Consider the following 12,223-nt stretch of genomic DNA (forward strand, 5'->3'; position numbering starts at 1 on the left):
ATTTTTAAAGACTGTGGCAAGAAATATAAGTATATGGGGCCAGGATGTATGAATGCAGAGGAAATAAATAGACTAAATAAATTTTTCACCCATGCCACCCCATTTATATTGCACTTAACCTTAGAGATATCTATTACCTGGAGTGTCTGTATTATTTCTGAGTGTAGATCAGATCTTGAAACCAACCCTTCATATGGCTCAGATAAGGAGCTGGGAGAAGGGCATAAATGGAAACATAAATTAATTGTCTTTGTGAAGTTGTAAATGAAAGGGGAAATGGAGTCATCCAGGTCATTGTTATCATCCCAATGATTACCAGATGCAGCTAAAGGTGACAGTGTTAGTTTTAAAGGAAAGCCCATCTATACTTCATATCCAAAGCTGTGATAATTTGAAAGCAAGGCTTGAACCAAGAACTTGCAGGGTAATAAAAGTGCCTACCTGTGGACCACATACTTTGGGTTATTACATGGTGCTTCTCTTCCTCATGTGTGAGTGAGCATCTCTAAGAGAGCACTTTGCAAAAGCAAAAGCTTGGATTAAAGATGTTTCAGCCATCCACATAGTCCATGGTATTGCAAATGATTTGTTTTGAAGCACCTTAGCCCATATAAATGTTTCTGACTGAAAGAGGGGTGGCTGTCCCACCTGCTTATGCTCACAGGTTTCCAACCCCCTTTTTGGAGCTGCTCTGCCAAGCTCTGTAAAGCAACAGTGCTGTTGTCTTGACAGCAGTCATAAGAAAGATAAGAGGAGGAAGGTTGTGGTAGCAGGGCAGTGACAGGCATGGTCAGCACTAATAGGTAACTTAAAGGGCTCTGGGCAACCTGATCCAGTTGAGGATGCCCCTGCTTACTGCAGAGGGAGTTGGACTAGATGACATTTGGAGGTCCCTTCCAACCCAGGCTATTCTGTGATTCTGTGAATTTCATCCAGGTTAAGTTATCTGGAGGGAAAGGAGAGGAAGAGCCCCAGGAAGAGCTGCTGAAGCTTTGCACAGTGCACTGCATGCACCAACCCTTCCCCAGCAGCAACAGCAATAAAAAAGCAAACACACAAAATACCCCTCCAAACAAACAAAAACCAAACACAACAACCACGCCAACCAAAACACAAACCAAAATTCAGCATCTTTTAAAGATTTCAGAAATAATATAGATGACTAAAATGGTGTTGGCCAGAGGGCTAAAGCACTCTAGTCTCCAGGAAAGTGCCCTTGGAAAAAAACAGTGTCTCACTCACTCTATTATTCTGCTCTCTGGACCATGAGACAAAGAGAGAGACGTGTCTGCTGACTTTGGTGACTACAGACAAAACCACTGAAGAAAAAGATTTGTATTCCTCTGTGCCCACAATACTGCACAGCAAAATGGGAGCAGGAGCTGGAGCCTGCTGTGGTTTACATGGCAACAGCCCAACTGTTAAGAGGAGCAACTTCATAGGGTGCTGAGTCCTTCCTGCTCCTACTAATGTCACGAGCGTGAACGATGCTCAGCAGCTTTGCTGACATACAAAGCGACACTGAGGATGTGTCTGGCTGTAAAGTTCATCTGTGTAATCCCATTGCTGCCATAAGGGAAAGGACAGACTGCTGCTGGAGCAAAAGCAGAGGCATGCTGCAAGCTGGAGGCTGGAATGCTGGTTTTGGTGGGGGGTGAGAGCTTCTAAATTGAGCACATCTGCTCTGCAAGTGGCCCAGAAGCATAAATATTGAATATCATATTTCCAGCTCCTGCTCAAGGTGTGACAGGATCTTAGAAGAAATAAACAGGGGGCTTGGAAATATGCAGAAGAAGGGAAAAGTGTTGCAGAAGAAACATGTAGGTCTAAATGAGTTTGAAGAAATGAGTGATAATTCAAAGATACAGAGATACTGATTTCCTGCTGAAAGCCAGTCCCTTGCAAGGAACAAAAATAACATGGAGGAAAATGGGCAAATAAGGCAGATCTCATAAAATAAAGTATTCATGAAGACCACAGAAGGGAATATTTGGACAGTCAGATGACATGCAGATTGAGCTGGGTGGCATACAACCAGGGGCCTGACTTTGCAAAGCACCAAGTGCCTCCTACAAGGAGCGTTGTGTGGTTTGTACTGTAGGTAGTCAGAAAACCAGCATGGTTTATTTTTTCTCTTCTCTGTGAAATTCCTGTGATGAGAACAAGCAAAGCAAAGCTGCTTACCTCGATGTCTTGCACAAAAAAAAAAGTTAAGATTTTAGTTACTTTGGCAAAATCAAATCTCTGCTCCTGAGATGCTGTTGCAATAACTTTTGCTCTCATTAAAGTGAGTGCAGAAGGCACATCCCCTGCAGCACCTTGCAGGCACCTCACTGCCTGAGCACCCATCTTCAGTAGCCTGAGGGGTGGATGAGTTGCATGGTGTTTTGAGGAAACAGTCACTAGGGGCCACCCAGGACACAATACTTCTGTCATACTCTGTGGGAGTATTTTGGACACAAAAGCCATTTTGGCAGGAAGAATTTCATTCTGAGAGAAAAGGAAATTAGAAAATGTCTTGGGGTCATCTCAGTTTTCTGTTTTGCTTTTCTTTTGTCAGAAAAATTATTTCCTGCTCAATGACATTTCCAACACCCCACCATCCTCACCATCCCCTACCCCAAGGCCTGCTCAACTCGTATTAATTTCACAGAAAGCTGGTGGTGCTCAGTCCTTTACAGGACCTGGCCTCAAAAACTTCTCCCCTCCCTGGTAAACAAAACCAAAACTGAACAAACCCAGATGTGCCACACTGCCAGCTCCCCATGAAAGAAAGCAGTGCTCATACTGGCAATTGTTGCCCAAGGATCTAATTTCATAAGGAAACTTTTGGTAGTAGTACAGAAGACAGATGAAGAGAGAGAAGCCATGAGAAGAAGTATACCCAGCAGTCCCCTTCATTCATCTGGTAGTGCTGAGACAGGGTCTCTGGGCTCAGAAGAAATACTAAATGTGGGTGTGTTTTCCATGGGCAGGTTGGAGTGGTTGAGGATTTCATACACCACAGAAAGTGAGAAGCACTACAGGTGGGCTCTGCTCTGCAGCTACAAAACCCCACATTGACAGGCCCAGAGATCACAGCAAGAGGGGAAAACATATGGGGAGAGGTTAAAAAAAAAAGTTAAAAAAAAAAGTTGAAAACAGGTTGGAGGAATGAGCTGGCCAGCCAAGTTAGAGAGAGTTAGCCATACCTAGCTTGTTGGAGCAGCAGCTGGAGCAAGGCATGGCAGCAGTGTGTGTGCATGTGTGGAGGAGCTTGGCATTGAAGAGGGAGAGGAACTGCTTTCAGTGGCAGACGTGGGGGAGAGCTGGGCACGAGGGTTGTGTGGTAGTGGGACAAAGTAGAGCAATCTTGGGCTGGCGATGGCAAGGAGCCCCCTGGCAGGAGATGCTGGCAGCATAGTCCCTTGTGGGAAGTGGGGAGTATGGGAGGCTGAAAAGATGCCTAGGCAAATCCTGGGCTGCCCTCAGGTGTTGTCTGGGAGGTGGGTGGGTGATGACAGAGGTTTTTCCTGGTGCCAACAGTCAGACATAACTGGGAAAGGCATCTCTTGCCAGGAGAAACTGCACAACCTGCCCTGCCACAGAAATCCCCAGCGAAAACACAAGGTGTTTGCTGAGTTTTACTATTATGCTTCCTCTTTGGGAAGGATGGATAGTTCCTTCTTCTTCAAACAGTTAGTAAATAATTAAAAGAGAGAGACAAAATATTCTCTAAAGATAACCTAGTCCTCTGTTTCTATGGCAACCTCCTTCCTAAGCCAGAAGCCTTTTTCTTGAATCATGTGACAGAGGGTGAAAGCCCTTTCTGGGGGGAGGCATGAGTAGTGGCATGACCCTGTTGGGAGGCAAAGGGGAGACATTGTGCAGAGCAAAAGGACTGTCACAGACCCCAAACCACAAGAGAAATAAAGATGTTTTTCCTTGTAAGTCACTTCCAGGGACAGTTGAGAATAAGCTGAAAGAGCATTCATTCTAGGGGCTGTAAGTCACCACCATCATCTTTCCTACTGCCTTTTGACCCTTCTCCCCTCCCAGCTACCTCAAGTGCAGGCCATACTTCTGTCATGGCTAAACATCAGAGTAACTTTTACTACCGCACTGGTCTCTGACCTTTCTCCCATTGCTGAGTCAAAACATTTCACAGCCCACAGCTGCCACGCCAGCTGAGAGTCCCACCTTCAAGTCCCCTTAATGTAACCCCTCCAGGAAACACTGTGCATGGAGTTGTCTGGGGTTTGGATGGGTTTTAACTGTTCAGGTATTTTTGGTAAGCCCTACTCAAAACTCTGGTTTTGAGTCTAAACCTTGTGCAGCCCAAGTTCATTGTTCAGCCCTTAGAGGACTGAAACCTCTCTCCTCTCTGCCCACAGGTGAGCAGGCAAGGGGCAATTCACCCAAAGAACCACTAGTGCAAAAAGAGCATTTAAAGACCCTTATTATTGCTTTAATAAATCTGAATCAGCATCCTTTCTGCAAGGACAAGGACCCAGGCTCTCCTGTCCTTGGCCCACAGGCCTGACTTCCCTGCAGTTGGTGGTGTGAACACTTGCAACACAACAAACACTCCCTTCCAGTGAATAAACCAAGTCCACACAGTAGTTATCCTTTTCCTGGCTGTGTTCCCATTTGACACACTGTTTACAAACCCAGTTTGTAAGATGTAGCAGCTGCTTAAAAATCAGACAGGTCAGAGTAAAACCAGAACATCTGTTTTGTGCTGCCCACTTCACAGTTCTTCATATGCCAGCTGGAGAGCTCTCGGAGGACTGCAGGGAGCCTCATGATCTGATGGGAAAAAAGGGGACAAGTATTCTTGACGGTACTCTGAACGCTACATCAGCTTCCAAACCTTCCTGTCTCCACTGGGTTGCTGTCCTCTCCCTGCTGCCCTTTTCACTCTGTCTTCTCCAACATACCTTAGTGAAGCTTCCCTGGGTGTGGTAGGTGACATCCAAGATCCTTTGTGACCCCTGGGTGACTGGATTTCCCACCCACCTGCAAACTTAGGAAGGGTACAAAATCTTGGAGCTGCTGCAGGGTGAGATCCAGGCTGGCACTAGCCAGAAAGGAGACACATGGCAGTCATACTGCTGGAAAGGAGAGGAGAGATATGGCCTCCTGAGGTCTTGATGTAACCACACCAGGAGGGGATCATGTCTGCCCAATTGAATCTTGGATCCTGAAGCAGGCCACGGTTTGAAGAGTCAGTCTGCCCTTGCCCTCCACACTCACACTCCCCTTTCAAGGCAGAGGCAAGGAAAGATAAGTTCTCTTTCTTCCTCTCCCTCATTTCTCCAACTGGTGACACACAGAAGCATCCTTACACTTGTGCACACACAGAGAGACACATTCACACATGCACCAACATTCCCTGCTCTCCATGTCCACAGCTGGCTCTGAGCAGGGCTCATCTTGGCTACACTGATGCAAATCAGGAAAACATCAGAGGATGAAGGTGGTGCCAGAGAGGAGGCAGAGCCATCACTGAGACGAAGATGTTCTTGTAGGCTCTTCCCACTGGGACTTGGAACAAAGTTAGCCCTCAGCCAGAGGACTGACTACATTTTGTGTTGTTGAAGTCCCCTTTGCTTTTATTTGTCCTTTTTTTTTTTAATTCTAGGTGTTGTCTTCTTTTAATATATAGCTATAGATACAAAAATAACAGATAGGTTTCTCTAGAGATGATTTTTGCACCTTTGGGCTTCTAAAATAAAATATCACAATTACTGCAAATGAAAGGGGGAAAAGTTCAATTTCCTCTCCCCTTTTTACATACTGCTCCTCTTCTACCCTGCCTCTCTCAATTAAAATTTCTCCATATGTCTTTTTTTTTTTTCCCCACCCAGAGCAATTTCCTTTCTTTGGAAAATAAAAAAGACAAAGCCAACAAAACAACAACAACAACCTGCCCTGTAGCCTCCATCTTCTCCTCCCATGAGCATGCCTGCTGCGTTCACACATTCCCTTCAGAGCAAGATTTTTCGCCTCAAAACGTTTCCTGTGCTGCATGGCTGTTTGCTTTTCCCTGCTGCCGGGGCCAGATTTTCACCTGCTGTAAACCAGCATGAACCCACCTTGAGCCAGAGCTCTGCTGCTTTACACCCACAGAAACGCACAATCGAGTTCTGCCAATTTAAGCTCGACCTGAAGATCTAGCCCACAAGTTTTAATGTTTGAAATGGAAGCATGGACAATAAGGGAGTTCCCAGAAACAGGCAAGGCAAACCCCAGATGCTCTTCCTTTGCTGCTCACCCTGCTGAACTCTTCCCCTTGCCCCCCCACCATTCTTCTTGGTGTAGCACCTCCTTCAGCCCCACTTTGCTTGTTCCTCCTTAGCACTTTCTGAAATTCGTAATCTCTCAGTAAAAAAAATAAATAAATCGATCTCTCTATATATGTATATAACTAAACAGCTGCCATGACAGTCACCTGGCTGGAGGGGCTCATCCCTCCCAGCCCCATGGCCTTTTCTTGTCACTATAGTCTCTGCAGTGATGGTCCAGGTCTTGCCCTTGGGCAGGACTGTTCCCGTATTGCTTGCACTCTCCCAGCCTCTGAGGTACGGTACCAGAGTATTTATTCTATATATATATATATTTATGTATATATATATATTTATAAATTTGTTCGCCTGGTTCTTTGTCTTGCAAATCCTTTGGAATTGCTGCTGCTGGGGAGAAGTTAGTGAAACACGCTCCCCATGCCGGCGGCTGAACGCTCCCTCCCTGCACCCCAGGGACCCTCATCTGTTCCTCTTGCTGACTCCGTCACCCAGATCCAGCTTGGCCGGGAGCGGGGAGTCGCGGCCCCCTGTCCCCAGTCTGCCGGGGACGTCCGGCTTCTCTCCTTCCCCAGGCGAGGAGGTGCCCTTGCAGAAGTCCGTCACCCAGGAGGGCATTGAGAGGAAGCCTCGGGGGTCAACGGTATAGAAAGGTTTGGTGTGGTGGGCGGCGGGGCGGCGGGGCGAGGGGCTGGCGTGGAGGCTGCTGGTGCTGCTGCACTTCTTCACCAGCGTCAGCCCCGGCGGTGGGGGCGAGAAAAGGGAGGTCAGCGAGAGGCTGCTGAGGGTCTCCGAGGGCTCGCTGTTGTTGCCACCCCCGCGCAGGCTGCTGCCCGCCCCCTCCTCGTCCGACGGGTCCATGGAGTCGTGGTGGGTGCAGCCGGGGCTGGTGCTCCCCCCGCTGCTGTGGCTGCGCTGGTGACAACGAATGCTGCGGAGGCTGAAAAGCCCCCGGCCCCGCAGGCTCCGGCGGCGGGAGGTGGGGGAGAGGGGAGCCGCCAGGGGTCTTTGGCTGTCGGCAGCTGGCATGGGGCACAGAGCCACCGGTAAGTCCAGGGTGCATTGAGGAGAGTCGCTGAGGTTGAGGCTGTCCTCCATCGTGGTCTGTAGGCTGCCCGCCGAGCTGCTGCTCCTGCTGTCCAGCGACGTATCACTCTCGGGGGCCTGGGGAGCAGGAGTGTGAAAACACAGCTCTCAGGAAAGAGATGTGCAATGGGCAAGAGAATCTGTCCCTTTTTACAATGCGAAAATGAGCCAAAAATACAGGAAAAGCTGCAAATCTCCAATTCTTCTTTCCTTCTCCTCTGCTGGGGAGGGCAGCTATAAACCACCTGAGCAATGCTGCAAAGCCCCTTGGGCAAGCTGCATGACAGGTTTTTACTTCTAGGGGAAGGAAGAAAAGTTTTAATATTTTGAGCTCTGGTGTCATTTTGCTCCAGGATGAATCTTCCCCTTCTATGCGAAATGCTTTGCCAGAGGGAAGGGGTGCTGGGTCTGTGAGCTCTGCTGGGCTGTCCCTGACCACTTGTGCTCCAGGAGGCAGTGGAGCTGAGGTTCCTTGTGAGCCTGTCACATAGACTGCAGGCACATCAAAACCATCAGCTGGACAGAAATCAGGGCACTTCCATACACAGACCTCAGGCTCTGTACCTAAACCTCCTCTTGTTAAAAATTCAGCAATGCTGGGGATAGAAAAGAGGCCTCTTGGTTCATCTGGCCAGCACTGGTGGTGGTGATGGTATTTAGGGCAGAAAGGATGGCTACCCTTCCAGCAGGAAGGCAAAATAGCTTTAATTTCCCTGTATCAGCGCTCAGTTAGTGAAGCTGCATTTCTCTTGTTCCTAGGAAGTTGGTCTGTGCCATGAGATCATAGTGCAAGGACACAGCCCTGGGAATGATGCATGTAGGACAGGAAGTAGTCTCCAGAACCCTAGATATTCAATACAGTCTCCTTTACAACAGTTCAGTACTTTTGTCCCAGTGGTGTGCCAGCTTCAGAGACCTTTCTCCTCATGTCTAAGCTTATACCAGAACTTTCCACACCACAACAACTCTGTGGTCTCAGCTTGAGGCTAAATTTGTCCTTGGTGAGTTTATGCACATTTGTATTGTACCAACAGTGTCTGTCATGCAGAACTAGATAACATATGCTTTTATTTGGATTTTTCAGATTGTCTGAAATAGTGTCCCTGTGCTCAAACAAATTGTTCATGGAGCATCTTCCAAGAACAATAACAGGGAATCTCTACTGGACTTTCATCTCTGCCTCTTTTGCTCTTCAGAGGCACCTGATGTTCCCTCAACACTTTTATTCTTCTCTCTTGTTAGTGAGAAATAGCTGCCTTTTCAGAAAGAGATAGCACCTCTCTGGAATGTAAGAGCAGAGGCAGGGGAAAACAGTGAGCTCAAGAACATGGTGTGTGGATGTGGCATGAAGGGCTGTGGAGGAGGTAAATAAGGAGAAGCCTGTTCCAGCCAAGAAAGTGCATGATCTGGAGTCACAGCACTAAGAGAAGCCAAGGAGGGTGAGTAGCTGTCGTTTTTCCCTGTCTCACACTAGGAGGTGTCTGCAACATGCTTGGTGCATGGGATCCAGGAGTGAGCTAAAAGGTGATGTGATTTCATCTTCATGTGGGACTAACTGCAACTGTCAAGCTATTTTTGGATTCAAAGAAGAAGATTCTATGATTTCAGGGGGTAAGAGCTATACAACACCCCCTTACTGTACAATCGTCTCACTAACTCTCCTGAATTCTGCAGTCCACTGTGCACCTGCAACAGATCAGATTGAGGTCATCCAGCCCACGGCCACAGCTGCCTCTCTCTTTCCTCTGCCCTCCTCCCCATTCAGGCCCCTGTGTTTGGGTGTGATGTGCAGATCAAGCTTTGCTATCAGAGGGAACCAGGGGTCCTCACCTGATGAAGAAGTGAACAGTTCACACTCGGAGATCTCAGTGATGCCCATGAGCCTTGCAGAGAGATCTTGGGAAGATTGTGTGGACTTGAGACTTTCTCAGGCCCTGTCTGGGTGGCAGAGATGGCTGGGTGGAAAAATTCTGCAGGTACAGGTAATAGAGGGCAAGACGCACCTGGAGAGAAGGGGCTGGGAGGGACTGACAAAGCAACAGAAGAAAGGGGGAGGAGAACACAAACAAAAAAAATAAGGCTAAAGAGTCCTCTGATTTGATTTGGTGCCTTTGCTGCTGTTACACTCAGTGTCCTACGAGTACAGTGCGTGGAGGACATTTAGTAATACACACTCCTGCCCCAAAAGTCTCAGACTAGTGTTCACACTACGAGTCATACTTTCTACACAGGGACCAAAACCTGCATCAGACCTGGAAGATCTAACACAGCTTAGAGTCATAAAGCAACAGCCCAGCTTGCCTTTCCACTTGCTGCTCTCAGAGAATTGCTGAGCTGTAAGGCTTTGATACAACTACATATCACTGCCTGCTCCTCACCCCATTCCTGAAGGTTGTCAAACTGAAAGGTAATTCTTGGTTAGTGTAACCCTACATCACACTAATTCCACACCTGGCAGGGGGAAGGCAGGAGAAGGGTAGAGGAGCTGAGCCAACCCACACACCTGGAGAATGATGAGAGCCATGCTCACCTTTGGTAGTTTCATTCTGCAGCCAAGACTGGACTGAGTTGAAAGGAGTTTTCTCCATTTCACATAGGTAGCTGTCTGGGTTTGTAGAGCCATCCTCACTGGATACTGGGAGCAGGCATTCCCCCAGATCACCTGCCCCATTGGAGTCAGGGCTGTCCTGGCTATCCTGCTGGAAAAAGTTAAGTGAGGACAAAGCCTTGTGAAGTTTAATGGCAAATAAAAAGTAAGTGAGGACAAAGTCTTGCGAAATTTAGTGGCAAATAAAAGAGAAAACTTGTCAAAGCCTCAGGAAGAATTGATTCTAAAGGTAACTTCCAGTAGTCTAAAAGATGTTCAGTTTTCCATCCCAAATTCCTAAATGCAGGCTCAGAGGAAGTTACTGAGAGCAGTGAAGAGAACTTGCAAAAACATACATCCCTGTTTTTCTCTTCACATCTTTCTCCACAATATGTCTCTATGGAGAAGGTCTTGAGAAGTGATCCAAATCTATATTCCTCATCAGGGATGAGTACAGAGCACTTTGAAAAAGAAGGGGCATAAATACAGCACACGGTGCAACACGTCCATGACCACCTGGGGCTAACCTTGATCTCCTTAGGGCTCAGCTGAGAAGTGTTGCGATTGTCTGACTCATCTCCTAGAAGGATGGAAGAGGACTTGTCTGAATTGAGGGATAATGCTTCCATTTCAGCCAGCTGGACCTGCAGGAAGGGAAAGGAGCTGTCAAAGGCCATGCCTAACACCCATATTTCAAGCAGTCACACCGTTTATGGTGGATAAGTGAGAGCCTGTAGACCCAAGATCAATTTTAGGTTATATTCCTTGGAATATTCTTGAGCCCAGACCTGGGGTAGGCAGGAGAATCCACTTTTTTTAAGGAAGGTTGAACACATCTGCAAGCAGCCCATGCCAGTCCATGCTCCTCTAGTGCCAGAATTGGAGGAAGGAGTCCTGAATCTGTCCCAGCGATACAGCTGGCACAAGGCCCTGTAAGTAAAGCTGGGTGGGGAGAGGGCTCCCCCAGGCCAGTGACAAGGCAGTCTGCTCTGCTGAGGGATGGACCCCTCTCTCTGAAGGCACCATGGACAGCCCTGCTTAAATGGGAAAGTGCTTTCATTCCAGGGGTAGTCATGCCTCTTGCAGTCCATGCCAGTATCATGCTTTTCATGTACTCTTACCTTCATCACTGAAACTCTGTCTCCCTCCAACTTCCCCTCATCTCTAACCTACCCAAGACCTCAGCTAACATGGTCTCCCAATCTGCTCTCCATACCTGAACTCACCCCTCCTGCCCACTCATACGTGTGCTCTCTTGCTTTATGAAACCAAGTCTGGCCACTCCATCTCTCTCATCCTTGAGCTTCAGCTGTGCTCCAGCCCCACACCTGACCTTGCTTTATCTTTTGGCCTGTTTCATACCACATGTGTGTCTCTCCCATTCTCTTTCTGCTAAGCTTTCAATTCCCTCCTGCCTCTTATCTCTTTCCCACAGTGCCTGAAAAGCATCTCCCTTTCCTAGCAGCCTAAGCAGTTGCTCTCTCTCCTGTGCTTGGCTTTCCGTCATTGGTCTCTAGAATCCCATCCATCCCCACCACCAGCACCTGACTCTTTAGAGCTATATTCTGGGTTGTTTCAGTCAGGGCAGATAGCTTCCTGGCCATTTATCTTGCCCTCCCTTGTGTTTGTGTTTGCAAGACGGGGGTACAGCTTTTGTCCTAGAAGAGCAGGTAGAGCATTGTGAGAGATGACTCCTTCGAGCTGGAAGTTTAGTGGCTTGTGCCAACACTAGACTGGAAGAGGTCTTCGTCCAAGGGATAATGCACTTTTGAGTAGACAGAATGGGAAACTAGAGTTGGATCTAAATAAAGGGCACAAATGGGATCCTTACTTGGGATACTACTATGACACTGGAACATTGGTGCCATTCAAGCATGTAGAGAGCCCAAAACCAACAACTACTACTCAGAGCACTGGCACACCAGAGACCCCACAACAAAGTGATGTCAAGCATTCTACACAGCCACCAGTCAGCAGCTACTTGTGTAAAGAACAACCGGTTCCATTCAGTCCCACTGCATGTGAGTGCTGAGCCATTACTTGTCTAAGTTCTTACACCAGAGCAGCCTTACGGCTGTGCTTGTGGAGACGCCAGCATGAAATGTGGTAACATCTGTGGCTGCCTTCTCCATCCCTAAAAGAGGGTTTCAACAAAAGCCAGAACAGTCTGCTTTTCACTGAACCACTTGCTTACAAATTCTGACCACCCTGTCATCTACAAAGTGATGAAAAAATAAACTGGGTGTGTGGAGACATCACCCACAGC

The 12,223-nt window shown here is 47.8% G+C and overlaps 1 protein-coding gene across 1 annotated transcript in view; it reads right to left on the reverse strand.

Annotated features, from left to right (window-relative positions):
• Window positions 1-6,746: 6,746 nt before the first annotated feature.
• CACNA1I (calcium voltage-gated channel subunit alpha1 I) overlaps window positions 6,747-12,223 on the reverse strand; it is a 166,041-nt gene continuing 160,564 nt past the window's right edge. Inside the window, exons 33-36 of the mRNA XM_054386678.1 lie at window positions 10,485-10,601; window positions 9,901-10,069; window positions 9,201-9,397; window positions 6,747-7,448 (exon numbers count right to left, since the gene is read on the reverse strand). Of these exons, the coding sequence (XP_054242653.1) occupies window positions 6,747-7,448; window positions 9,201-9,397; window positions 9,901-10,069; window positions 10,485-10,601 (1,185 nt within the window). The remainder of the gene's footprint in view (window positions 7,449-9,200; window positions 9,398-9,900; window positions 10,070-10,484; window positions 10,602-12,223) is intronic.

Source organism: Indicator indicator, chromosome 14 (genome assembly GCF_027791375.1).
Source record: "Indicator indicator isolate 239-I01 chromosome 14, UM_Iind_1.1, whole genome shotgun sequence".
Taxonomy (NCBI): domain Eukaryota; kingdom Metazoa; phylum Chordata; class Aves; order Piciformes; family Indicatoridae; genus Indicator; species Indicator indicator.